Source organism: Plectropomus leopardus, chromosome 10 (genome assembly GCF_026936395.1).
Source record: "Plectropomus leopardus strain MGB_pleo_1.0 chromosome 10, ASM2693639v1, whole genome shotgun sequence".
Lineage (NCBI taxonomy): Eukaryota > Metazoa > Chordata > Actinopteri > Perciformes > Serranidae > Plectropomus > Plectropomus leopardus.
Genome location: NC_142185.1, coordinates 9,869,889 through 9,894,890, shown reverse-complemented (window position 1 = coordinate 9,894,890; position 25,002 = coordinate 9,869,889). Strand labels below are relative to the sequence as shown.

General features: G+C 40.4%; 2 protein-coding genes across 7 annotated transcripts in view; one reads left to right on the top strand and one right to left on the bottom strand.

Moving 5' to 3' along the window:
• Positions 1–6,346, top strand: part of ccnt2a (cyclin T2a) — a 10,903-nt gene extending 4,557 nt beyond the window's left edge. The window contains exons 7-10 of one of the 2 annotated variants that reach the window (XM_042494119.2): positions 1,632–1,795; positions 2,010–2,080; positions 3,125–4,361; positions 4,525–6,346. In XM_042494119.2, the coding sequence (XP_042350053.1) occupies positions 1,632–1,795; positions 2,010–2,080; positions 3,125–4,361; positions 4,525–4,601 (1,549 nt within the window). In that variant the 3' untranslated portion in view covers positions 4,602–6,346. Of the gene's footprint in view, positions 1–1,631; positions 1,796–2,009; positions 2,081–3,124; positions 4,466–4,524 lie in introns of those variants that run through there. The other variant, XM_042494118.2, reaches the window with a different exon arrangement.
• map3k19 (mitogen-activated protein kinase kinase kinase 19) lies at positions 5,739–25,002 on the bottom strand. Of its 5 annotated transcripts, XM_088083018.1 has the most exons (18): positions 24,836–25,002; positions 23,517–23,565; positions 23,122–23,396; positions 22,411–22,605; positions 21,379–21,539; positions 21,105–21,220; positions 18,817–18,998; positions 17,362–17,422; positions 15,230–15,317; positions 14,411–14,533; positions 13,357–13,511; positions 13,201–13,235; positions 10,829–13,063; positions 9,397–9,501; positions 8,890–9,128; positions 8,487–8,739; positions 8,170–8,378; positions 5,739–7,969 (listed from the first exon to the last, which is right to left on the bottom strand). In XM_088083018.1, the coding sequence occupies exons 3-18, from the start codon at positions 23,308–23,310 to the stop codon at positions 7,837–7,839; spliced, it is 4,479 nt and encodes a 1,492-aa protein (XP_087939144.1). In that variant the 5' UTR covers positions 23,311–23,396; positions 23,517–23,565; positions 24,836–25,002; the 3' UTR covers positions 5,739–7,836. The 5 variants fall into 5 exon arrangements, with proteins under 5 accessions (XP_087939144.1, XP_087939146.1, XP_087939145.1 ...); XM_088083020.1 differs by lacking the exon at positions 23,517–23,565; XM_088083019.1 differs by lacking the exon at positions 23,517–23,565 and having other exon boundaries at positions 23,122–23,354.

Here is a 25,002-nt window from a genome sequence, read left to right as displayed (position 1 = left end):
TGACAGGCCAGAGTCCAGACATTGTACTTGTCTCACAGTACAAGGTTGCCATCCAGCTCTAACCAAAAGTGTTTTACAATGCAGTGATGACGGGCAAAGTTATGGCTAGATCTTTTTTTATGCAGCTTAATGCTGAGGCATTGTTAGTAAAGGGATGTTGAATCAGGGACTAGGATTTTCTTGAGAATACTTTCTTGCACTAAGATTCCTACAACATATTCATGGCTTGAATGGCTGATTAATGACTGAGGGGAACCTACTTTCATAAAACAAAAAAACATCTTTGGTACTAGTGTGATGTAATTGGCTCACATTTGGCTCAACATAGGTGAGTTAATGAAGAACCGAAGCCTAAGGCCCAGACACACCAAACCAACATCCAAGATGTAGTGGAAACCAAGACCATCTTTTGCGTGAACACTAACACCGTCTTGTTTTCCGGCCTGTTGGTAATGTTGGATGTAACATACCAGTTAAACAAAAAAGGTATTGCTAGGCTAAAACGAACTACCGTCATAAAAGCTGCAGTGCTTGCGAGTGGGGTATTAAGGGATGTATTTTATGTCGTAGAACAAAACGTTCAAGTCTCTTAAGCTTGTGTTAATCGAAGACCTTATTTAAGGCTATTAACCAAAAACTAATTCTAAAAACCCTTTGACTTTGAGACGAGGGAACCGGAGATGCTGAGTTGCTAACAGATTTTCAGGTTTTAGGACTCACCACTGGGGTTCTCTATTGACCAATGGTTGACGGTTGGCTTGGTGTGTCAGGGCCCTTAGTAGCAGTTTGTGTCTGTATTTTAGCTGTAAATACTTAGATGGTTGCCATTTGTCCAATTTCATTTTTTACTTTTGATATATGAATATGTTGTCCTATCAAATTGTGATCTAAACTTGGATTCCTCCTCACTGTTGCATTTTCACTGTTTAAGTACAATGCTACACATCTTGAATTATGATTTTTACCACAGGTCAGATTAGCTATGATATTTATTAATGTAGGAGGGCTCTCATTGTTAAGACCGTGCATTCACTTCAGTTTACCCCTAACACTGTTGGCACTGGAGCTATGTTGTATTCACTGAGATCACTGAGGTTTACCCCTTTCAACACAAAGAGCCATACAGAGGGTTGTAGTTGCAGCTGCTGTCAGTTAACCGTACAATGATGTAACTGTCACATGGGTGGCCTCAGGTTTTAGTGTTACACAATGGGCAAACTACACTTAGCTACTACACATGGCCCCCTCCCCACTTAAAACCAGCTAGTTCCTTAAAATGTGTCACATTACGTAATGTGATGCATATTTTTTTTAAGCACACTAAGAATTTTGTCTCTATATGAACCAGATATAAAGAACGCCAACTGTATTGTAACCTTGGTTTGACATGTTACATTATAAGACAAACAGTCAAATAGTGGCTTATCTTTTGCACCAATACCTACAGTAAATTAAAACTGTCCGCTCCCCCTTGTGTTTTCTTTTTCTCTTCTCTACATATGTGGAACCAATCGGGACAACGCCTGGCCTCAATCAACACACTCACATTTCTTCACCTTCACATATGAAATATTCTCTCTCTCTCCCATACACACACTCATCACTCACGCATACTCTCACACACCATGCAGTCTACACCTCACTACCTTCTGCCTCCAGTACAAGCCCACGGTGATCTCCTGTGTGTGCATCCATCTGGCGTGTAAGTGGTCCAACTGGGAGATCCCAGTTTCTACTGATGGGAAACACTGGTGGGAGTACGTGGACAACACTGTCACCCTCGAGCTGCTTGACGGTGAGATTAAATTAATGTGTTATGCTTTTCTATAATGAATTTCAATTTCAAAGACATTTACCTTGCTGTGATTTTTTTATTCCTTGATGTATATTCAGTAATGTCCTTCATGGCTGTTTGGGTTTTAAATGAGAGAAGAGGGAGTTGCATTGTGTCAGTGTAGCTGCAATATTTGATGTGGTTTGACAATAGCGTGCATGTCTTGTTCTTGTAGAGTTGACCCATGAGTTTCTGCAGATCCTGGAGAAGACACCCAGTCGCTTAAAGAGGATACGCAACTGGAGGGTAGGAGACACTGCTGTTCTGTTTCTTTGGAAACGTGTCAGTTTAATTTTGATTTATTAGCACAGGATGTATCAAAGTCAAATACTCAGACCCTCCAGGATTTCGTGAAGCTATGGTGGCGGTAAAAATGCAAATTTTGACAAAACCTGTGAATTCTACGCAACCTTGGAATTTTGTCCCATCACTGCAACTGTGCCACAAATTTGACTATTTAAAATGGGTAAAATCATTTTTAAGCTGTGTGCAGTGTATTGCTTTGCTAAGCCCCTCTCTCTCCTGCTCTGTTCATCATGTTATGATACTACTGTTGCAGGATTGATGCTCTGAGTCTCTCACACAAGCACACACATGTTAACAGGGCTAACTGCTAGCATCACACAGCTTATTCTACTTAACGGTTATCGACAGGTTTAACAGCAGAGTCGAGTTGTTTTGTATTGTGAGAATACTGCGTACACCAGAAGCAACAGCTGATTGTCGGTAATCGGCTATCACAAATATTTAAAATCACAAATATACTCTAATTCTGTTGGAAACACCTAGTGCTCATAACATTAACCTCTGAATCCATGGCAGCATCATAACTATTGCAATTTCAACTTCCCACTGCAATTTCCTTGAAAAGAAAAACCCAAAACACACACGCTTGTACACATTTTCACAAGATTGCAATTTCTTAAAAAACGTGTTGTGAAATCAGACACTTCAGGCTGCAACAATCAGAAAAAACAGCCGACAAAATCTTGGAGAGACTGGTTAGCCAAAACAGCTTCATTTACACCTATATGATGTTTTAAACCAGCAAGAAGTGTTAATGACAAATGCAGCTCTGCAAATAATTTTAAATGTCTGTATTATAAGAACTATAAACACATTGGTTTGGCAAACAACTGCTCGGTAACGTTGGTGGCAGTGTTTATCACAAATATTAACAGGACTAAAATCCTGCTGCACTGATTTCCCAATGCCGCTGTCAAACCCTGTTCAAAGAGCTTACTCTTTACTAAAACCAAACTTGTGTGTTATCTCTCTCTTATCCCCTAGGCAACACAAGCTGCCAAAAAGCCCAAGGGTGACACCTCTCAGTTGACTGACAACTCATTTCCTGGGCCCTCCATGCTCCACGAGCAAGGTGACGGACCCTCCAACACAAGTTTTTCCAAAGCTGGCGCCACCTTCAATGTGTCCATGGTGGGCCAGTCCGGAGCTGCACCCCTATCTCTGGACGCCTTGGCTGGCACATACAATCCTGCTAGCCACAGTGAGTGGCCCCTGAGCAACCAGAGCCAAGCAGGGTACCCTTCCTCCTGTATCAAACAGGAACCCCTCAGCATCCCTCACCAAGACCCCACACTGTCCTTGCAAACCTCCACTTCCTCTTTGCTTCAGCATCCTCCAATATACAGGAGTGACAAAACACTAGACTTCATCCCTGTCAAACAGGAACAGAAAGGAGCTGGAGGGAGTGGAGTGGGAAAGCATCAGCCACAACCTTCTCCTGCTCAGAAGCTGTCTCTGGACAAATACAGAGAGAAACATGCTGCAGAGCTGGCTGTCTCTGGGCAGAAACGCAGTCAGGAACAGCACGGAGGAGTTATGGATATTGATGCGAGGGCGGATATGCCATCTTCCATCTCTTCTACCTATGCACCATCCTCTACGAGCCAAGTAGACCATAGAAAACATTCACAACCCCACCAGACATCCCACGGTAGTGGCGGTGGCAACACGACTGCCTCCCCAATGAAAATTAAAGTACCCTCCTCTTCAAATTCAGGGCAAGATCGACGCCATCACAGCGACAAACGGGACAAAGGCTCGCTTAAAGTCCGCCTCGCCGTTCCTGGGTCCGGCTCCCAGCTTGACAAAAGTGGACAACCAAGCAAAGATGAGCTTAAGATGAAGATTAAAGTCTCATCAGAGCGCCACAGCTCATCCGATGAAGGCATGGCGGCCAACAACAACAAGAATAAACATTCCAGCCCACTGGTGAGCAAGGAGAAACAACACCGTGGAGCGGACCACAATCTCCATCGCCACCACAAGCACAGTCACCCACACACACACAGCGGAAATGGCGGGGGAGGCCTGTTACGGGGTCCTCCAGGACTGTCCAGCACGGAAGGGACCACGCTCGCTCCTCCCGGATCCACCTCATCTTCGTCCTCGTTGCGCAAGAGGGCGCACCCCGACGCCAGCCACAACCACCACCCTTCCTCCTCATTCTCCACTTCTTGCTCCAAAGCGAGCAAAATCTCCAAGGGTGGCACTGGTGCTGCAGGTACTACATCTTTTTCTCTCTCCTCTTTTCCTCCTTGCTCCTCTCCTGTACTGCAGTGTGTCTCGTCTGGCTTGCAGCTCTATGGCTAACCTCCCACCCCCCTCCCTTCCCTCTTCCTCCTCCTTATTCTTGTTTCTCCTCCTCCCCCTCCTGTCACACGCAGGTGGGCTGCGGACCTCTCAGCAGTACCCGCCTCCTACTAGCGAATCGCCACATGAATTGGGAGAGCAGAGACACTGAGTCCACCACTCTGCAGCCATGGCCAGCACTTGGAAATGGCAACAAACTACCCACAGCTCAGACTTTGAAGACTATGCTCACCTCCCTGTTAAGTGCCCTAGGAAATAACTCTTTATGTCATGATAAACCCTTTACTGAAAGGCAGAAAAAAAACCTATCTGCAAAAAAAAGTATTGTTGGACTTCTCAATTTCTGAGACACAAGAAAGATAAAAAAAATTATGCTTCCTGACTGTCACATCTCTGGGCTGTGATGCTCAGTGTTTCTGTTAGTGTGTTGAATTGCTGCTTGGTTCTCCTTCCTCCTCAATCGAGTCCAGGAACGTGCAAAGGTGGGTGTGAGTGTGTTTTCATTGCCGGGAAAGTCCATCTCTACATTTCACATCTCCATATGGTAAAACAAAAGTATTACAAGTACTATAAGAGGCATGGAAGGTGCACTTTCTTCATTTTCTTTCTTTTTTTAAATGAGTAATTTAATTGAATCACATTTCTGCGGTTGTATGAGGAAGCCAGTGGCCAGCTGGAGATGAGTTCAACTTATGTTTGCTGGCATTCCATTTAGTACTGTTGGTGGATGCAAATTTTTTTTAGGTGTAAAGTTTCATCTCCTCAATTTCTTTCTCATCTTGATTTCTTTTTATACTTAAGTACTGTGCGTTTGATTTGCATGTTTCAATCATCAAAGGGATTTAAAAGGAGAACACGTACTTGCTGTTTACAGAAAGTGAGATAAATGTACATACGTTTTTGTATGTTTAAAGAAAAAAAGCTATACCATGACTACTCAGGTTTGGAGCTGCTTGTAAGTATAACAAGATAACTATAATACCTATAAAAGACTTTTATTTTGTTGATCAGTGGATTGGGCATCGTCTGAATGATTGCAGCATTCCAGTGGTGTGTGCTTCGTACGACCTTCCTACAGGGGGTGCTGTACTGTGCTTTTTCTCCATCACAGGGAATATCAGTTGATGCCCCCAGTAACACTGGCACATCCAACACCTACTTATCACATCAAAGCGATGCAATTTGTACCAAAAATTATTTTTTTTGGACCTATAAGTAGACCTTAAGCTGGATGCCAAAGGTTGTGCCTCAAAAAGAAAAAAAAGAACTGACAAAGACAGTAGTAGTGTGCTATTAAAGTTTACATAACCCTTTTTACTTTGAAGTGCATCAGACATTATTTCATAACATAAACTGTAGCTGTTAGATGCCAGCCCATAAAGGGGATACATTTGAGTATTATTCAGTCAGCCATTAATGTGGTACTATACATAGATGTTGGCTCAGTTCCATCCCAGCTGTCAGAACAGTGACACGTTGGCCATATGCAACATGACCTGCTGGATACTTTTAAAACTCAAGTATCTGTAATTTGGACGGCCCTCATAGGTTTTATCATGCAAGTCATCCAATTGGTTTATTTCACATATAGAGCCATTTAACTGTCCGGACACATCTTCACATCAGTTTCATACATTAAACTCTATATTGTTCTCAAATCTTGACATGACCGTCCCTTCTGTCATTGACTGGGTTACTCGTTTATTTAGGAGTGTGCAAAACCCCTGATAACCTGTAGGCTGGATTACTTGTTCCCTCGGTGGGGATTAACAGTTGGGCTCACAGAGCAAAAGGCGGCTGTGGACAAATAATCCACTATTTACATCCCTTTTTTCCCCTTTTCATTTCAATAATACGAATAAACTTCAAACTTGCCACTACCCTGACACGTATAAACACTGGTTGTTGCTGTCATTTTCTTTTGCATATATCCACATTACTAGAGTCTAGAAGGAAATAAACTTGCGCATTTGTACATTTGAATATGAGGAGGTGTGCACAGTTGCTTATAATAATGAAAGGGCTCGTATGAGTGGCGTGTCTCTTAAGCACAAATTGACATGGCATTAGTACTAGGTACCTTAAAGGCAGTGGTTCCTTACCTTCACTCCTTGAAGGACCCCTTTTCTACCATTGAGTAAACTGACAGATTTAAGTGACATATTATATGACTATTTATCTATCTATCTATGACTATCATATTTCAATGCATAACAATAACGGTAGATTTTTGGGATCTAGAAATACGAGTCTATGTGTATAATCTATGATTCATAGGCTTCATTTTAGACAGAGTCAGTATTTTCTTTTTTACTCTGGCCATTGTTCTTTAAGCTCCTTGGTTGCCTTAACTGCATATTTTTCTAATGCAGGACGTGCTGTTATGTTGAGTAAAGGCTTTGTAAATATAGCCTATGTTCAGGTCTTTACTGTGACCTTATTCTGTGACTGTGAGTGATTTTTTTTTATCTCGAATCGTAATCTTTATAATTTAATATAATATTTTAAAGTATTCTTACAGCCCTTATCAAAATAACCCGGTACCAAGTAGTATTCATACTTCTCCAGTCAAAAAATACCTGCATTCGATTCTTTTGGTACACAGATGAGGAGAAAAATCACTTACGATTTTGCGTGTAGCCGTCACTGCAAGCATTTTTTTATTTAATGCGATGTGTGATTGACCCACTTCCACAGCAACTGTCTGTGGTGTTGTAAAATCAAGTGCGGTGTATTTGATGGAGTAGGCAGTTAAGCTTGGGTGATAATCCAAGAATAAAGGTGTCGAATGAAGAGTTATTGGCATTACTACTACCATTGTTTTTTTAACAATATCCAGCCCTACTGATTTCTCAATAACTCATTAGAGGAAAGCTAACAGGAAGTACTAGTTCACAATTGCAGCATGGAAAAATGTAGTCCTAGGTTATGGGAGTTATGGTGTAATATGGATAAGACAAATTCAGTCAAAATCTACACATCACACAACAGAGCGAACTAGAGTTAAACGTAAAATTAAAGTATAAGATTGGCACATTTACACTGTAGGAAATATTTAAAGTCAGTAACAAAAGTCTGGCATCTATCTGTTCACATTTTTTAGGTTCTATGTACTTTAAATTTATAAAAGTGCTTTTCATGTAGTTTGTTTAACTTCAGCGTAATGCAGTTACTACAGTTTTTGTTAATATACTCAATATTGTATTTACCAGAATGGTCTGAGACACAAGCCCAGCGCTCCCTAACATACTTGTAGTGCATCAGTTGGGATAGGTGGCAGGCCCTCAAAGGGTCACAAAAAAATACGTTATGTCTTGAGTCATCAGTTTGAATTAAGTCATTGAAAAGTCCTTTAGCTGGAAAATATTCAGTCTTAGTGTAACTTGTTAACCACACAGCCCTCTTGGGTGACCACAGCAGTTCTTTTTCTGTATTTCCCAAGAGATCACTCCTGTCTCTCTTTGTGGGATGAATGAATGCTTCAGCAGCTGCTCTGCAGATGGCCGTAGTCTCTGGTCACTGGTGTTGAGAGAAAACCAAAAAAAAAATGAGGGAACTTATTCCCAAACATGACTAAAAATAGAAAAATATGCACTGAATTAAGTCTCTAACTGAATTTGTCCCAAACTTTCCAAAAGTTTTCATTATAATTACAGTAGGGATAGATTCAATGAGGAAATCAGTGATTTAAAGGAAGATAGAAGGATGAAGAGACTCACCTCGTCAAGCTGATTTTTACAAAATCCTTGGCGTTATCTGAGAACGCATCAGGTAATGAGGGCATCAACCCTCTTTGAGCCCCAATGTAGAACAAGGCAGCCATCTTGTCCATGTGTGCCAGTGGTGGTTTCCCTGTGGCCATCTCAAACACGGTGCAACCCACACTCCATATGTCTGACTTCCTGCCATATCCTGTCTCATTGATAACCTGAGTGGAAAAGATGCAAAGTCACACAAGTTTCAAGGTCAGTTTTACTCTGACCATGAAATAAATATGCTTAGTACAGATGAGAAGACCACCAAAATTCTACTCTACCTCTGGTGCCATCCAGTAAGGTGTGCCGTGGACAGACTTGATCAGATCTCCACTGTTGCTTGCAGTGTGGTTCAGGCAGCTCAGACGGCGTGCACAGCCAAAGTCTATGAGCTTGATGACACCAGTGGGCATCAGCATGACATTGTTTCCCTTCAAGTCACGATGAATCACCCTGTTCAAGTGAAGGTAGGCCACCCCCTCCAGGATCTGTTGGGTGTATAGCGCTAGGACACGCTCTGGCAAAGGCCCGAACCTGAAGGAAGTAAAAGGTACTGTGTGAAAGGCATTAGCACATACCATTTATTGTTAAACCCCATGATGTTTTGTAACTCAATGTCTTGTCAGATGTCATATACTTCATGGTAAGTTGTCAAGCTGTCAAGCTGTTTTGAATCAAGCAAACCTGTGAAGGACACTGGCAATGGATCCTCCTGGGATGTACTCCATGAAGATGGAAACCACATGCTGGTAAAGTGAGGTCCCAAGGAAGCCCACTATGTTGGTGTGTCTGAGGGTTTTAAGCAGCTCCACTTCCCCTTGCAGACGACTGTACTCCCTCTTTGCAGCATCGGGGTCAGAGGTATCCAGGCTTACCTGCTTCACAGCTATCAGCTGGCCCTGGCTGGTCAGGCCGCAGTACACCTGGTAAGAAGGCAGCAGTGATCACCACGATTAGTTCGACATCAGTGTGTGCTACTGTATGTGATGTTTGAGTGCTTGGATAACATTGGTGTACTGATTTTTTTAAGGTAAAACCTCGAGAGCTTTAAACAGCAGGAGTTCTGATTGTCAACTAACCATGGAGCAATACTCTCAAAATTGGTAATATAAAGACACAATGCATCAGATTTTTTCTCATGCTTGAAATATGTTATTAGCTTTAGTTTTTCTTCTAGATTTCTATACTTACTGTCCCATAGGCTCCTCTGCCGAGAACTTCACCCTTTGTCCATGTGATGGTTTCATCTACAACCAACCCAGAGCCAAGCAGAGCAGCACTGTCTGTTGGATTAACCTGCCATAAAACACACAGAATGAAGGTTAGCAAAGTCACTGTCTAAAAAATAAAACTGTTAAAACTGTTTTTAATGGTGTAGATCCCAAGTTAAACCTTGATGTCTTCTAATGTGTGCCAGCTATGTACACATTCATACAATACTGATAAAGAGACAGAACTGTGGCCCTTGGCATGTGAAAAAGTGCATGTTTATGAACCAACCCAGGATTCTAAAAGAGCTGAGGAGCTGTGTAAAGCATAAATAAAAACAGAACACAATCATTTGCAAATCCTTTTTGGCCTGTATTTCATTTAATACAGTACAAAGAAAAAATATTTCATATTGCAATCTATTGTTTTTTTGTAAATAAAAACTCATTCTGAGTTTGATGCCTGCAACATATTTAAAAAATGTTAGGACGGGGTGTGTTATTGCCTATGACATGAGTAACTTGCACATGTGTAAAGGCACCATGAATGCTGAAATGTACAAACAGGTTTTGGAGCAACATATGCTGCCATCCAGATGATGGCGTTTTCAGGGACATTCCTGTTTATTCCATTAAAACAATGAGTCATATTCTGTACAAGTTCCAACAGTGTGGCTTAATTGTAAAAAAGTGCAAGTACTAGATTGACCTTCCTGCAATCTAGAACATTCTCCCATTGAAAATGTGAGACAAATTATGAAGCACAAAATAGGATAACGCACTGTTAAGCAACTGAAGTTGTATATCAGGCAAAAATGTAAAAGAATTTCACTGTTAAATCTTCGTCTAAAAATGTCCTCAGTTCCCAAATGCTTCCCGAGTCTTGTTAAAAGAAAAGATGATGTCATGTCCCTCTGCAAACCTTTTTGGAATGAGTTGCAGACATCAAATTCAGAATGATGGTATATTTACAAAAAACAAAAAAATGTTTAAACATTAATTATCTTGTCTTTTTTAAAATAATAATAATAATAATAAAGATTTGCAAAAAAAGCATTTTGTTTTTATTTAGGTTTTACACAGAGTCCTGGCTTTTTTGGAATCAGGGGTGTATATTGCAAAGGAAGGCCAAAATGAAATGTAAATTTAGGACTAAAAAAACAATTTAAAACGCTCCATTGCACACTCCCAAAACTCAGACTATCCTACCTTAAGCCTAAAGAAAAAAAACTCCCCCTTTTATACCACTAATATTTTTCATAGTCCTTAATATGTGTGGAGTTATGAAAGAACATGATGGAATGAGCAGAAACAGTGTTTGAATATGTGCCATTCCAAATCACTCCCTATCATGGCCATAACATGAAAATCACAATGCTTCTCTCTTTTTTTTTCTTCTGAACATTGAAGTTTACCTCAGGAGTTATCCTTCGTCCTGTCTCGGCACCATCTTTTCTGTTGGACTCCAGATTTTCAGGTCCTGTAGATACATCCCTCTCGTCCAATGAGATCAGCTCCTCGGCCAGACATTGCAGCAAGTCATCTGTAAGTGGCCCGTCCCCTACCTCATCCAGAAACTTCTGGTAAACTGGTGACATGATGGTTTGGCTACTGCTGCTAGACGATGTCCAGGTGTTGATCTTTGGCTGTTGGGGGCTTTGAGATGACACAGGCTCAGGAACTGGTCGGTTTGGGCTTCCTATTTCTTGCATATTCATGTGCAGTTGACTATAATCTTCAGCATGAGATGAAGCTGCTGGCATAGTCAGTGTTTTGTCATCAGATTTGAAAGTTTCAGATCCATATCTAGAAAGAGCCTCCTCTATGGTAGATAACATATGATCTTTGGCTTTTTCTTGAGCACTGCTGTTACAAATGTCAACCTCCTTAGAGAGAACTAACTCTGTGTTCTCATCAGATTTAGGCATATCTGTAATCTTGTGAGTGCCTTTCCTTGGTGCAGGTGTGAGGTTAGTTTTTACCCTTGGGGAAACAAGTTTTGGTTTGCTTTTAGCTGAAGCCACCATGCTGTCCCCTGGTATTCTCCTCTGTGCTTGTTTCAGTGGTCTATGTTTTACTTTATGGTTCTGTTGTGTCTTCCTAGACGGAGCAGACTGCACTTGTCTGTCCTTGACTTTATCACAGGAGCTGGAAACTCGAAGGTTATCATAAATTGGACCGGCAAACATCTCATAGATGGCTGGTCCTTCCTCACCACTCTGTATCTGCTGAAACATGTCTTTGTAGGTGATGAAGTCTACAGAAGATTTAGACCTCGGTATCCCTGCGGCCCTCTTCAGCTTCTGGGTGCTGTTTGGCTCCCTCGCTGGTTGGTTCAACTTGTCAGGATTTGATCTTCTGTTCTGATTAATAAGCTTCTTTCGTGGTGATGAGGTGCCAGTGTTACAATGAGTGCCTCTGACAGATTTAAGCTTCGACTTTACTTTTGTGACTGTCTCTCCGCTAATCATTAGCTCAGGGCTTTTCCTGGTTTTCTCTCTAACTTGTGCCGAAGGTGAGGAGTACTTCAAATTGCCTTTGGACTTGTTTCGATTAAGGGTGCTTCGGTCTTTGTGTGCCAGTATGTTGAAGGAATGCTGGTTTGTTTGAATGTTTGTTCTGAGTTCACAGTTCGTGCTGGTTCTTCTCTCCTTGTTCTGGGCAGGCTTTAAGGCTTTTAACATCTTCTGTCCCCTCTTAGGATCCATGTTTGACACTGGAAGGTCTAGACATGGAGCAAATAATTGAACTTTCTTTTCAGTAGTGCTTTTTGTTAATTTAACATCCTCTCTATGTGGGGTTGGGTTGCCTAACCAGGTTTCTTCATAAAAGGACTCCTTCATTGTTCTTTCTGTCTGTTTTGTACACTGCAGGTTATTTGTGCAAGTCCCTTCAGAAGATGCAGGAACATCAACTTGGTCTTTCTTCATATTATGTGTTATCTCATGACTAGTCTCAGTCTCTGGCTCTGGGCTGTAGCCCACGTGGCTCTCTTCCTCCTTAGATTTTGATGTGATAGGTATTTTATTGTTCACAGTATCTCCTTGTTGTGCATAGTTACATTTTATAAGGGACTGACAGTCAACTGGCTCCTTTGTATTATCCATATTGGTCACTTCACCTTCACAGTAAGAGTTTACAACTTTTTCAGTGCATAGAAGATCATTTATATGATTAACAGCCTCCCCATCCAGGTCATGTGCTGATCTGTGGATCTTAGGCGTATGACTCATCCTTGGCTGCCGTGTCTCCCTGTCCAAATCACCCTCAGTGGAGCTCACATCATTCAAATGCACCAACAATCTCTCGCCAACAAACTTCAGAGGGCTTTCTCCTGAAGTTCTAATAGGTATTTCCCTCCCATCTTCCTCATCCTCATCCTCCAGGTCGATGGAACTGAGGCTGCCGCTGCTGGACCCGCTCTCCTCACTTCCACCCTTCATGGTCAGAGGGACAGTGCCTGGGCTGCCCCATGACAGCCTTTCTCTCCTCAGCCGGGTCCTGGAGCAAAGAGGGGTACGGCTGATGGGCTTCAGGGGAATGTGGCACTTTAGTGATGGCAGAGACACAATGTCCCTGGGCCTGCTGTCTAGTGGTGCCAACAGCTTGGGTGTTCTGGGATGCGGAGCCAGCAAGGGACCCTGTGAGAACTGCAGAGAATAAAGACATTGACAGTAAGTCAGTGTTTAGGACTGGTAAAGTAGACCAGCTATTAGATAGATGAAAAGAAAAGGGAATGTAAGTATGACACAGACAAACTGGGGAAGCTTTTGTGGTTGAAATTCACCTTTTGTTTATTCATAGTGTCTTGAGAACCCAGTCCTGCAGACAGGAAGAGATTATACATTCAAAACGACATGCACATAAATGTCCTTTTAAATATTCTAAATAAAATATAAGGAAATAAAATTAACTCCTATGATCTAATAATAGATTAACATACGGGTCTGGATGTGCGCTCTGGCCTGCAGCATAGTGTTTGAGCACAGCGGTGGTTCCATGATGCTGGGGGCTGATTGGCTGAGCTGGTGGGGCTCAGCCACAGACAGCAGGCCAGGGGAGGATGAAGATGCAGCAACCACACTTCTTGTTCTCTGCCTGTGAGGGACAAATCAAAAACAGACTTTAAAAATGTAGTGCCGCAGATGTATTGTGTGTTATTATCAGAATACACAAGGGCAGTAAGTACAAGTCATCTACACAGTCTTTTTCATTCAGAGTTTAATGTCCACCAATCACATTAGGCTGACAGTAATTTTCACTCACTACGTATATACTATTGATTGGTCTCTTAACCTGCTCAGAACCCAATTATGATGCAAACACAAAAAATATTGTTATGTTGGTCTACCCAAAATGCACTTATCAGTCAATAATAAGCATTTTTTAAAATTAAAATACTGTATTATGTTTTATTTTTTTTATGTCCAGTCCAGTGGACATTGAATCTGAACACAGAAATGACCTTATTGTAAAAATGACAACAAATGGTCCTAACAGACGCTTTTTTAATGAAAAAGAAAAGAGTTTTCTTTTTTTTTGTGAGTGGTTAACTCATATCAGTGACTAATTGGACGCTTTAAACACATTGCATAAATATTATGTATTGTTTTTTGTCATCACAACTTACAATATACTCAATTTCTGAATATCTCCAGAAAACATTAAGATCACCCCCCCCCCCCATTCATAGTCAGTGTACATAATAAATAGATCAGGGGTGCCCAAACTTTCGTTTGGATGGCCAAAAGTGAAATTTAATGCTGGAGCATGGGCCCAAAGCAAGTACCTATCAAATTGTTAAGATGCAAAGGATCACATTTCCCTTTATAGATGATAGACATCCATTAAATTAAGTTATAATTAAGTATGCATTTGAGTGAAGTCATATGACAGTAATTATACATCTAAACATCCGGTGTTTGTTGGATTGGATGGAAGGCATCTGAACGGGTTATGCAATGTCAAATGCCTGAATAATAAGCGACAGTATGTACCAGTGTTTAGGAGGAACCAGCAGGCAGGAGGTCCGGGTACTCAGCAAACCAGCTGATGGAGCAGGATCCAGATGGCTCCAGCGTCTGCTGTTGTCGGCCAGGCTCGGCAGAGACAAACCTCCTCTGCTCAGCAGAACAGAACACAGAGAGGTATGTGGTCACTTTTGCCTTGGATTAAAAGAGAGTGTGTTGTTAATTTACTCAGGGTAATTTTTTGGGGCTCGCCTGAGAAATTCTAAAGGCTGATGAGTTTTATTGCCTTGTGCTGAACTGAACATAATGCAAAAGCCTCGTTTCCTTCTCTCTCTCTCTATTACTGGAAGCTATGAAATTAGAGACCAGCTCAAAGAGCTTTATTCTCCTCAGCTTGGACTTGATTCAGTGGTGAGAGCACCACGTAACAGACAATGAGCTGATTCACCAAAGCCCTCTCTCCCCCTGTCCCTGTGTTTCTAACCTGTTTGGGGAGAACAGGTTGTCCTCTGGACACAGTGACAGGTGCCTGCATACAGGACAGGAGTGTAACCAGATAGGACACTATTCTACTGCTGGTGTAAAGTCAGAGGCAGTTGTTGAAGAGCCCAGGGAGAGTGTGTTGTTTATACAAGTGTGTTGGGGGGATGGAGTGTTAACTGTACGCGCATTAAATGTTTGTGTGTACACAGGCTACGTATGAACAGATGTTGATGTGTTCACATGTCAACACTGTCAGCCTAGTGCCATCAGCTTGTAAATTTTCACTCCTTTATAGCTAATCTGTATTTAAAATGAGTGCACACGGGAATGTGTGTGTGTGTGTGTGTGTGTGCGCACGCACACCTGCTTCCTCTCCCTGCGTCCTGGTAGGCTTGCCTGATGTCTCTCAGTGTTTCCATGGCGTTTTGGAAACAGAGGGGGATTCCCTTATCTGCTCCACACACACGCGCACGCGCACACACACACACACACACACACACACACACACACACGGTAACATTCTCTAAATCCATTGTATTTTTTACATTGTTAAGTTACACACAAAAAAGTTACATAATGTATACAATATTTCTTACAGAAATGTCTTTATTTACATTTAACCAATTATTCAGAAAAGTTAACAAATATCACAAAAGACATACAAAAGAAATGGCTTTCCAGAAAAAGTAAAAGTAAATAACAACAATGGAAATCTGATTTCTAATTGCATTTTCTTAACTGTAAATGTTTTTTTTTGGCTGTTCAATAGGCTGGGGGTTCACCAATGCTGAAGAACAATGTTCCTCTGAGGTTTCTAAACTTCATGAAGCATATTTTTCAGTTGACAGGCTACAAATCTGGTGTACTTCTTAGAGATGGACCAATATATTGGTCAGATGATTTTATAGCCTGAAATTGGCCCATCACAGATATATCGGTATCGGCTTCTATGTTGTCTGAAATGCATGATTTAAAAAGTTTAATTTTAACAGAACATAGTGCAGCCAAAGATACTCATTTACCATTATTAAATTCTCAGCGAAGTGCATCTTTTTCAGTGCACTGATGTCATTTGGCAATATAATTGTTAAACTGTAAAATATCCTGCCTCCATTACATATCTTTGTCACAAGTATTTGATAACCATATTTGAGGGATAATTGCATATGTTTCTTGTATATTACAGTATATATAATCCCCAATGTCTGTGTTATAGGGTTGAAGCTGCATCATAACCGCATAAAGTGTTCCTCTATAACCACAAGTGCCCCTGCTGCTGCTGATAGAACACATCTTCCCCGGATATTGAAATATGCTTAAAATGCCACCCCCTTCCATGCAATGTAAGGATAAAAACATATAATGAAAAAAATGCTTGCTATGACAGGTAACCACACACTGGCATCCAAAATAATCATTGAGAAATATAATCATAAATAATCTTAATAAATGTAATATTACCACCAATAATATTAGGGTGTACTGCAGTTATGAATGCTGTTTGGTCAGGTGGTGATGCCATACACTGTTTTCTATTTTATTACTTTAAAATGCAAAAAAAGTGGAAAACTAGAATATAATATGAGTGGTACTTCGCTGTCAGCTGTTATAGTTTTTGTTGAGTGTTAGTAAATCATTCTAAAATGTCACAAAAAACTCACAAAATAGTGTTTCATTTAAAGTACATAGTGAGCTCTTTCCTGCGTGACCTTCAATCATATGCTAGCTCCCTAAAATGGCAATCAGTGATCAAAACTGAAAACTCCAAGTTTTAAGATTTTTCTTTTAAAATACTCAGAATGATTCAGTTAAGCTGTTAAGTTTGTCTCCTGTGTGAATTCCTTCTAACGGCCCTGGAATTTACGGTATTAATATTACAACATTCATATACAACATATTAACACTCATCATAGAGAAAACAGCATTACCTGCTTCTGAGCGTGTTGGTCCACTCTGCCCCCATATCAAGACCACGTTCAGTGACTGAATCAGATAAACCTCTCTTTGTCTATTTTTTTATTCCTCCGCACATTGGTGAGATTTGATCATGACACTATTTAGTATTTTGTGTTCTCAACATGTCCGTTCCTTCCTGCTCAGTCCTCTCTGGACCATGCTGTTGTGGCTGATCTACAAGTTGCACAGGCAGGTTTTTCAACTGAGAGGTGGTATTGTGTGTGAGACCCCTCCCTTCAGGTCACTCCTCCCTCACTTGCCCTCCTCTAGAAGGGGATTTTAACTGATGGCCTGAGCGGACCAGTATATTTCTTTGGCCAGTACTTTGACCTGTTTAAAGTAGTTTGTTGGCATCAAAAATGCCCAGATGACCTTTTTGTGGTTTCTCTTTAGCCTCCCCCCCTTTCCCTCCACAGGATAAAAATACAATTTTGGTTTTATTTAGTGAATCTAACTAGCTCACACAAAGAAACTTTCATACATCCATTGTTAACACCTCAGCCCACTAAAACTCCAGGAGTCCTTGAAAAAGTCCTTACCTTGGTTGAGGCCTTTATGATGGTCAGATAGGGGAACGTATCCTGAAGACTCCAGCACTTCCTGGAAAGAACAAAACAGAGCAATTAATTCATTACATGTCCCAGTCTTAGGTCCGGTAGAATTCTCGCAGTGATGTTCACTCAGATGGAACTCTATTAGATTTTTTTAAAATCAAGAAACAAAAATTATCTTTTTAACACACATTTTCAAGTTGAAGTAAATAACGGCTGTCTGACTGCAAGGTAAAATCGTGAAAACATTCTAAATATTGTGTTCACTTATACTGATTTTGATGTTTTTAGGTGTCCAAAATACATTTTTTCTATAGTGTGACCTCTGTGTAAAAACAGGAGATTACAGATATACTATATCCTTATTGTTATTCTTGCTTATGTATATCTTTGCTGTTCATTGTTGTAGCTTTGCACACACATTTATATTTTTTTATTTTTAACCTAAATACTGATTTTATATGTTGTGTTTTAGCATAAGGCACAGTTTAATATTTTACACACTTTACACACTCAGTACATTATCCATATTATAACTGAAATATTCACATATTAGTGCTAATTGTCTGTTGCTGTATTTCTTAATTTATATTTTTTACATGCTCAACATACTATACATACTTTATCTTTAAATTTTTAAATATTTACATACTGTTGTAATAGCTTTTGCTGTGTTTCTATATTTATATTTTATATACTTGTGTATATACTTGTGCAAATGTTGGTACTTCTACCTGCTATAATTCCCTATGCTGGCATCAAAGTGACTGTAAAGATTTCTCTCTCGGGGATCAATAAAGTATGTCTGATTCAGCTACCATGTAAAATCTCACTTAAAACATTTGAACTATCCCTTTAGATATTACAAATTTAATGATTTAAAAACAAATTTTCTAAGTATATCCTTGTTATAAAGTGTGTTTTTTAGTAGTTTTAACACTGTACATGTACAAAAACATCACAGCTAAGTGGACCAATGGGCTTCTTAGACTTTTCTCCGTGAACCACCTGCTCTTCCCATCCAGCTAACCAGCTGCCCTGTTTGTCTGCTGCATCTATACAGACACACATAATGTGGTAGTATTGCAGATAAGTGTCAGCTAACCAGGGAACCCCTCCTCCACACACACACACACGCACGCACGCACGCACGCACGCACGCACACACACACACACACACACACACACACATACATACACACATACACATAGACACACCTATCTAAACAGCCAGTCACTGCTTCCACATATTTGTCTTCTGGGTGACCACTCACATGAGATTAACAGCCACACTCACACACACATACTTAAAAACAACAAATTATTGTCAAAGGAGATCATAGGAGTTTATGTCACTGTCATGTTCGTCTCACTTGAATAGACAGTTGTTTCCTAAAATCTGGACAATTACTGAAAATGCGTCCTCTCTCCCAAAGCACGTACCCCTGTGTGGCTGTATAGCAGAAAGTCGTGCTGATGGGTTGGTGTCTGAGTGGGGGAGGCAGCAGTTGACCGATCAGGATAAAGGCTCACAAGGTCTAACTCTACGTCTGAATCTCCAAACTCTGAATCCAAATCCTGGCATGAGTACTTGTCAAGGGCAAGGAGGGACATAGAGGCAGCATCTGCACAAAATCAGAAATAATTGTAACACTTTGTGATAATTAAAGAAGGAAAACTGTTTCTCTAAGTAACAAGAGCAGGTTAAGAATCTGAAAACACTAACAACAAATCCATGTTTGGTGCTCAAGGTCTTCACCCGACCCCATCCTGTTTACACAAGGTGATAAAGACGGAGGTTTCTGAAGTCTGAAAGCAACATTTTACCTTTCTTTGTTTCTTCCTTTTTCCATCCTCTCTGCGTTACCTTGTTTCTGTATCGCCATCCTCGATACAAACTCTGGCTCACACGCTCTTGTGAAGGCTCTCAGCAGCGTGCTTGCTCACACATACACAAACAAGCCTTTCTTACACCCTCCTACATAAGTGCAGGCTTTGAGTGCCACTGCAGAGGTTTCACTCTGACAAACAGGATCATGAATGAACTTGGTATGCTGTTTGTGTGTGAGCCTGTATGTGTGTGTGAAAGAGAGAGAAAAAGTGTATGCTTACACATAGTTATGTTAGGAAGATACTATATTTAGAATGTGGGTCTATCTGCTACCTGCATGCTCTGCATTAAACGGCCAGTTTAATAAGTAACTAATCAATGAATCAGTAACCAAAGCCAAGACAAAAACATGAGGAAGTGAGCAAATGTGCGCAGCATTAGTTAATTTAATGTCATGAGAAATAATATACAGAGAAGCAAAATTATTTCTTTGAATGCATGGCTACCTGTTGATTAATTTATGTAATACAAAAGTATTTCTCTGTTATAGTGCATGGTTAGAGTGCTGGAACTTTTTCACCCAACAAAAACGTTTGTTAACTGCATAATTCTAATCAGATTATAGCTATTTCTGAAAGAAACATGGTAAAGTACAAATTAGTGAATAATCTCTACTTTCCAAAAGCAGATCACATGGACTGTTGGAATTAGGATCAGAATTTTCCCACAACTTTAAAGCTGATTTTTTTCTTTTTGCCACTTTTTGCCACACTGTAAATGCTGACATTTTATCACAGTATAGAACTGACATGAGCACACTTGCCAGCCAAGAGTTACCTACCTACTAACATACCTTGCAGGCACAGAGCAACATTAGCATTGTTTTTGCCACTTAGTAAATGTTTTTTTTTCTTTGCTTTGTCTTGGTCTCTGCCAACTCCTGATGGAAGTGTTTGGCTCTTTAGCTTCTAAATGCTCCACTAAGTTCTCAAGGTAGTTGCTAACTTTAGATTCAAGATTCCTTTGTTGTCATTCAGACTCTTTGCCAGACAGGCACAAGATGCTAAAAACTGTAAAAAAAAAAATATTCATCTCTACATATACATATACTTTAACTCACTTTACAGTTGTGTTCGAAGGAATACTGTGCCATTATGCCACCTCGCTGTTCTATATGAAAGGCACCATTGCAGAATTGGGGAACAGAACGGTCTCGCTTTTAATCCTGCACAGAGGTAGTAACAGTGCCAAAATGGTGTCTGAAACCCAGCATGATGGGACAATCGGCAGAATGGGTATGACCTTTTGACGGCGTGTTATTCGTATCACCCACTGTGGAAGATCTAAAGAATAGCTGTTACGGACGAAAATGTTCTCAAACTGGGAAAATAATGAGGCCCGGGAGCTCCTTACCCTCTGAGCAGAGGATGAGATCAGCTGCCATATTAAAGGGACAATAAATGATTGCTATTGTTATGTTATTCAATTGTTATTGTTTAGAAAGCACTGCTGACATGTTTGTTGTATGTTAGAGGCTGGATGTGTTGTGTTAAATGCCTGTCACGCCTCTTTTGCTTTCACAATGCCAGCATGCTGTCTTAAATCACACACTGAAGTGGCATGATGCTGCTGTTGTTGGGTTCTGTGTAAAGATGCAAATGAGGCATGAAGAGGGGACTTCATAGCTGTGTGATCTCTTTGTAAAATGAGCTTTTGTCTGCCTGTTGTTTACATAACATATCAGAACCTTTTCACTGAAATGGCTACACAAAGTGCGGATGGGGATGTCCACTAACTTGCGTGCATGTGATTTAAGTGTATGTAAAATTTCACATGCTGGAAATGTGAATGTGCAAATGTACACGTTGGCATGTACTGTGATGTTTTTTGGGGTGTGTACCTGTGTGACTTAGGGCCTCAACCATCATTTGCATGATTTCCTCCCTCAGAGGGCTGTTGATGTTAGCAGCGTAGTGGAGAGCAGAGCAGCCGCTGCGGTCTCGTACCTGCAGATCACTGATGAAGTTTAAAGAGAGACAGAACAAGTATAAGAGGTCAGTTTTTCTGCTGCAGAGAAATCCAGATTTGGAAACAGTGTGACAAAGAAATGTGCATGTGTGTATTTACTTTTCTACAGTATATAGCCTATATATGAGTGAAATGTGTTTTCATACGCTGAGAGTCCCAGCAGTTCCTTGACCACCTCCACAGGTCGATGTTCCCACGGCAACAATGTCACTATGCCCTCAAACAGGTCAATGTCCCTTACAGCAAGCATCACAGCCGTCACACCATCACAGTTAGGAACATTTATATCCACATGGTCTGTCTGAGCCTGAGACATGCAGACAGACACAAACACACATATTGCAAAGTGCTGCAGCCACAAGCAGGGGAACATAGCACACAAACATTTAAAGGAACAACTCATCTTTCATTTCCGTCATGACCTTTAAATCATCATTTCGCCTTAAGTAATTTATTAAATTAATGTTTTAAACACATAAAAAAACATTCAATACAGCAGTACAGTTAGCGGTCACAGATAGAAAACAAAATGTTGTGTTATTCGCATAGCAGCTGCTGTTTAGTTACACTCATTGTTGAATTTTAAGCACCTGAAGATATGTCTCACATTTACAGGCAGTTGCACAAAGTCACACAAGGACATCATGAGACGTTAGTTGTCCTGAGCTGAATACAACTCAGGAATGCCTTTTCATTTTAAAATGTTCCAAACACCCCACTGAATCTGCGTTACTGAAGTTAGTCTCTAACTTTTCTTTCTTTCTTTCTTTCTTTCTTTCTTTAGAGGTTTATACATTTTTTCAGTTCATTTGGGCACCACACATAGTGGCAGATTGTGCTATTGGCTACACAGGCAGCACCTATTAATGAGGGCAAGAGTTTGTCAGCAAAGGTCTTTATCTATGTTGATTTATCAATAGCTTTTGTTCTTGTTAGTAATAAAAAACAAGAATAATAAAAATAATTTTGAAAAATAAAAAAATAATTGTAAAAAAAAATAAATACTACTACTACTACTACTACTACTACTAATAATAATAATAATAATAATTATAACAGTTAATCCACAAATAACCAATTGTGTTTTTGTAATATAAAAAAACATAGTTGTTGTTAATTGCCGTTGTTCATCAGGGACATCCTCCACCTCTCACTCTGTATCTGTGTGTTAGTCTCACCAGCCGGTGCTGTAGGGAGTGCAGGTCTCCCTGCCAGGCAGCCTGCAGCAGCTGTGCCTGGGGAGGCAGATGAGGCCTTGACATCCACTCCAACACTTTTCCCTGGAGCTCAGGGGGGCTTACATGAAGCGCCGTCTGCTGGCTGCAGTTACACAGGGTCATATCAGCGCCAGACCTCAGCAGCCGCTGTACCACCTGTTAACATCACCAGCAGGGAAAACAGTAAGTGACACAAATAGAAAATGAGTAGACTTTAATCACATGCAGACTTGGTTGATTAAATCAGGGTTTTTTTTTAGCTTTGTAAATTTGGAAATTCTCAGTATAGCTGTTAATAACTGTGACTCATCTCACTTCACAGGGGATCAAAGGGGGAGGGTCTCCCCTGTTACCGGTAAGTCATATGCTTGTTTTGAACATTGCCCCCTGAGAGGGTGCAGAGGAGTCACGTCATCTACAAGTTTCAGGTCAAGTGAAGCTGACATGCGCATAAACACGTTATTGTTATGGATTGGAAAAATACAACCTGAAAAACACCTGTTGGAATTTTCCAGCTAACAACGGACTGATGTCTGATCTGCTATAACAGCTAAAGTGACTACAGCTAAACCATAATTACACTACAATAGAAATCTCTCTCTCTCTCTCTCACTCACACACACACATACACACACACACACACACACACACACACACACACACATTACTTACCTCAATCATGCCTGTATGACAAGCAGTAATAAGAGGAGTGCATCTTTGCTCTCTCTCATCTTCAGTATCAGAGAAATCCAGCTCCTCCTGCCCCTCCACTTCTTGTCCGAACCTCCCAATCAAAACGTCATGTTCCTCCTCCTTCTCTTTTCTCTCATCAACACTCTTCTTCTCTCTTCTCTTCTCCATAGTTCAACTTGAAGATGTGTTTGAAGTGTAACCAGACCGACGATCTGAGACAAAGCAAGAAGTCAGTAATGACTGACCTTTTTTTGCTGTAGAAAAAAGGCAAATGAGAGGACCAAATGACCCACTAGATAAATATCTGTAAACACAAAACTGATATATTTGATGCGGTTCTTTCAGCTCAGACTCTGTGTCGGTGTGATCATTACCGTAATGTTAGCCCTGTGATGTAATAAGTCTCTAATGATCCATTAGTCCCTGCAGAGACGGCACAGAGGGCGTGATAAGAATTTTTCTTTCAGATGATTACTGCTGGTGAGTCACTGTAATATACATCACTGTGCTTTAAATGAGCTTGTCCACCAGTAACAGGAGTTCAAGCATGAGTCAATGTACCTGTGTAAGTGTGTGTGTGTGTGTGTGTGTGTGTGCGTGTGTTTGTGTGTGTATGTTGTGTGTGCACAAATAATAATAGACATGGCTAAACAAGAACTACTCAAGATAATTAAAGGTCCAGTGTGTAGGGTTTTAGTAGCATCTATTTTAGCATCTGTTTTCGCTTCCCTAGAATGAGTCATATGCAGCGGGTCCTCTTCGTCTGATTCTGCCATGTTGTTTCTACAGTAGCCCAGAATGGACAAACTTAACACTGGCTATAGAGAGGGCCTTTCATGTTTTTGTGTCGGCCACCACAGTTGTCCTACATATTTGGCACACGGGAGAAGTTTGAGTTGATTGCAAATTGCAAAATCACCACTAGATGCCTACACACTAGACCTCTATGTCATTGTTTTCTCAGTAGGACTTTCCAGTCTGTAGTTATCATATATGTTTAAAAAATTGTGTGAAAGGAAGTTGTGTTTGCAACATTTTGCAACATTGCATCACTATTTAAAGGCTTTTTTAAGCATTAAGTGGGTCCCAAAACCTAAAAAGAAATGAGTAGAAAAGTAGTTTTTAAAAGACTAGGGAAACTTGCTCAGGGAAGAGGAAAAAAGCTATTCTAATTATAAAAGATATTCACAATTATCATAATTGCATCTTCAAAGTATGTTACAGAATTGGTTTAATTTTTTATTTTGGGGTAATTTCTTCTTTTGTTGCTCATTTCCACCTTCCCATGTTTGTGAAACCAGTTAGCTCAAGCTTCAAAGGGTTAATATCTCCAGTTGACCCAGCCTAGTAAGGGCAAATCCAAAAGCAGGACTGCTTTATTACCTTTTTATCAATATGATGAAATAGCTTCATTATCATTTATTTATTTAAGATTATGTATTGACATTTTTTCAACTTTAGTGCCATATCTAAGCCTTACCCTTGACAACACTAACAGAGCAACAGTCAAGATGGCTGAAATGTTTATTACATTAACAAAATACTCTACAGATAAATTAGAAAAGTGACTTTTAGAAAACATTCAGGAACTCTTTGGACATTTAATATTTGCTGATAATTGTCAGATGCTATAGAAAACCACTGACAAACATGAATTTCAATACAGTGTTGAAATGAAATATCCTTTACTTACTATAGTGATGTCATTCAGCTCCCGTTCTTTACATTCCTTGCTGAGATAATTCAGCCAGATGTCTTCTCTGACCTTCTGTGGACATTTTGACGATCAAACCTTTGATCCTTTTCAACAGACTCTCCACTCTAGTGTTTCCTCTCCTTTCTTCTTTTCCCCCCACACAC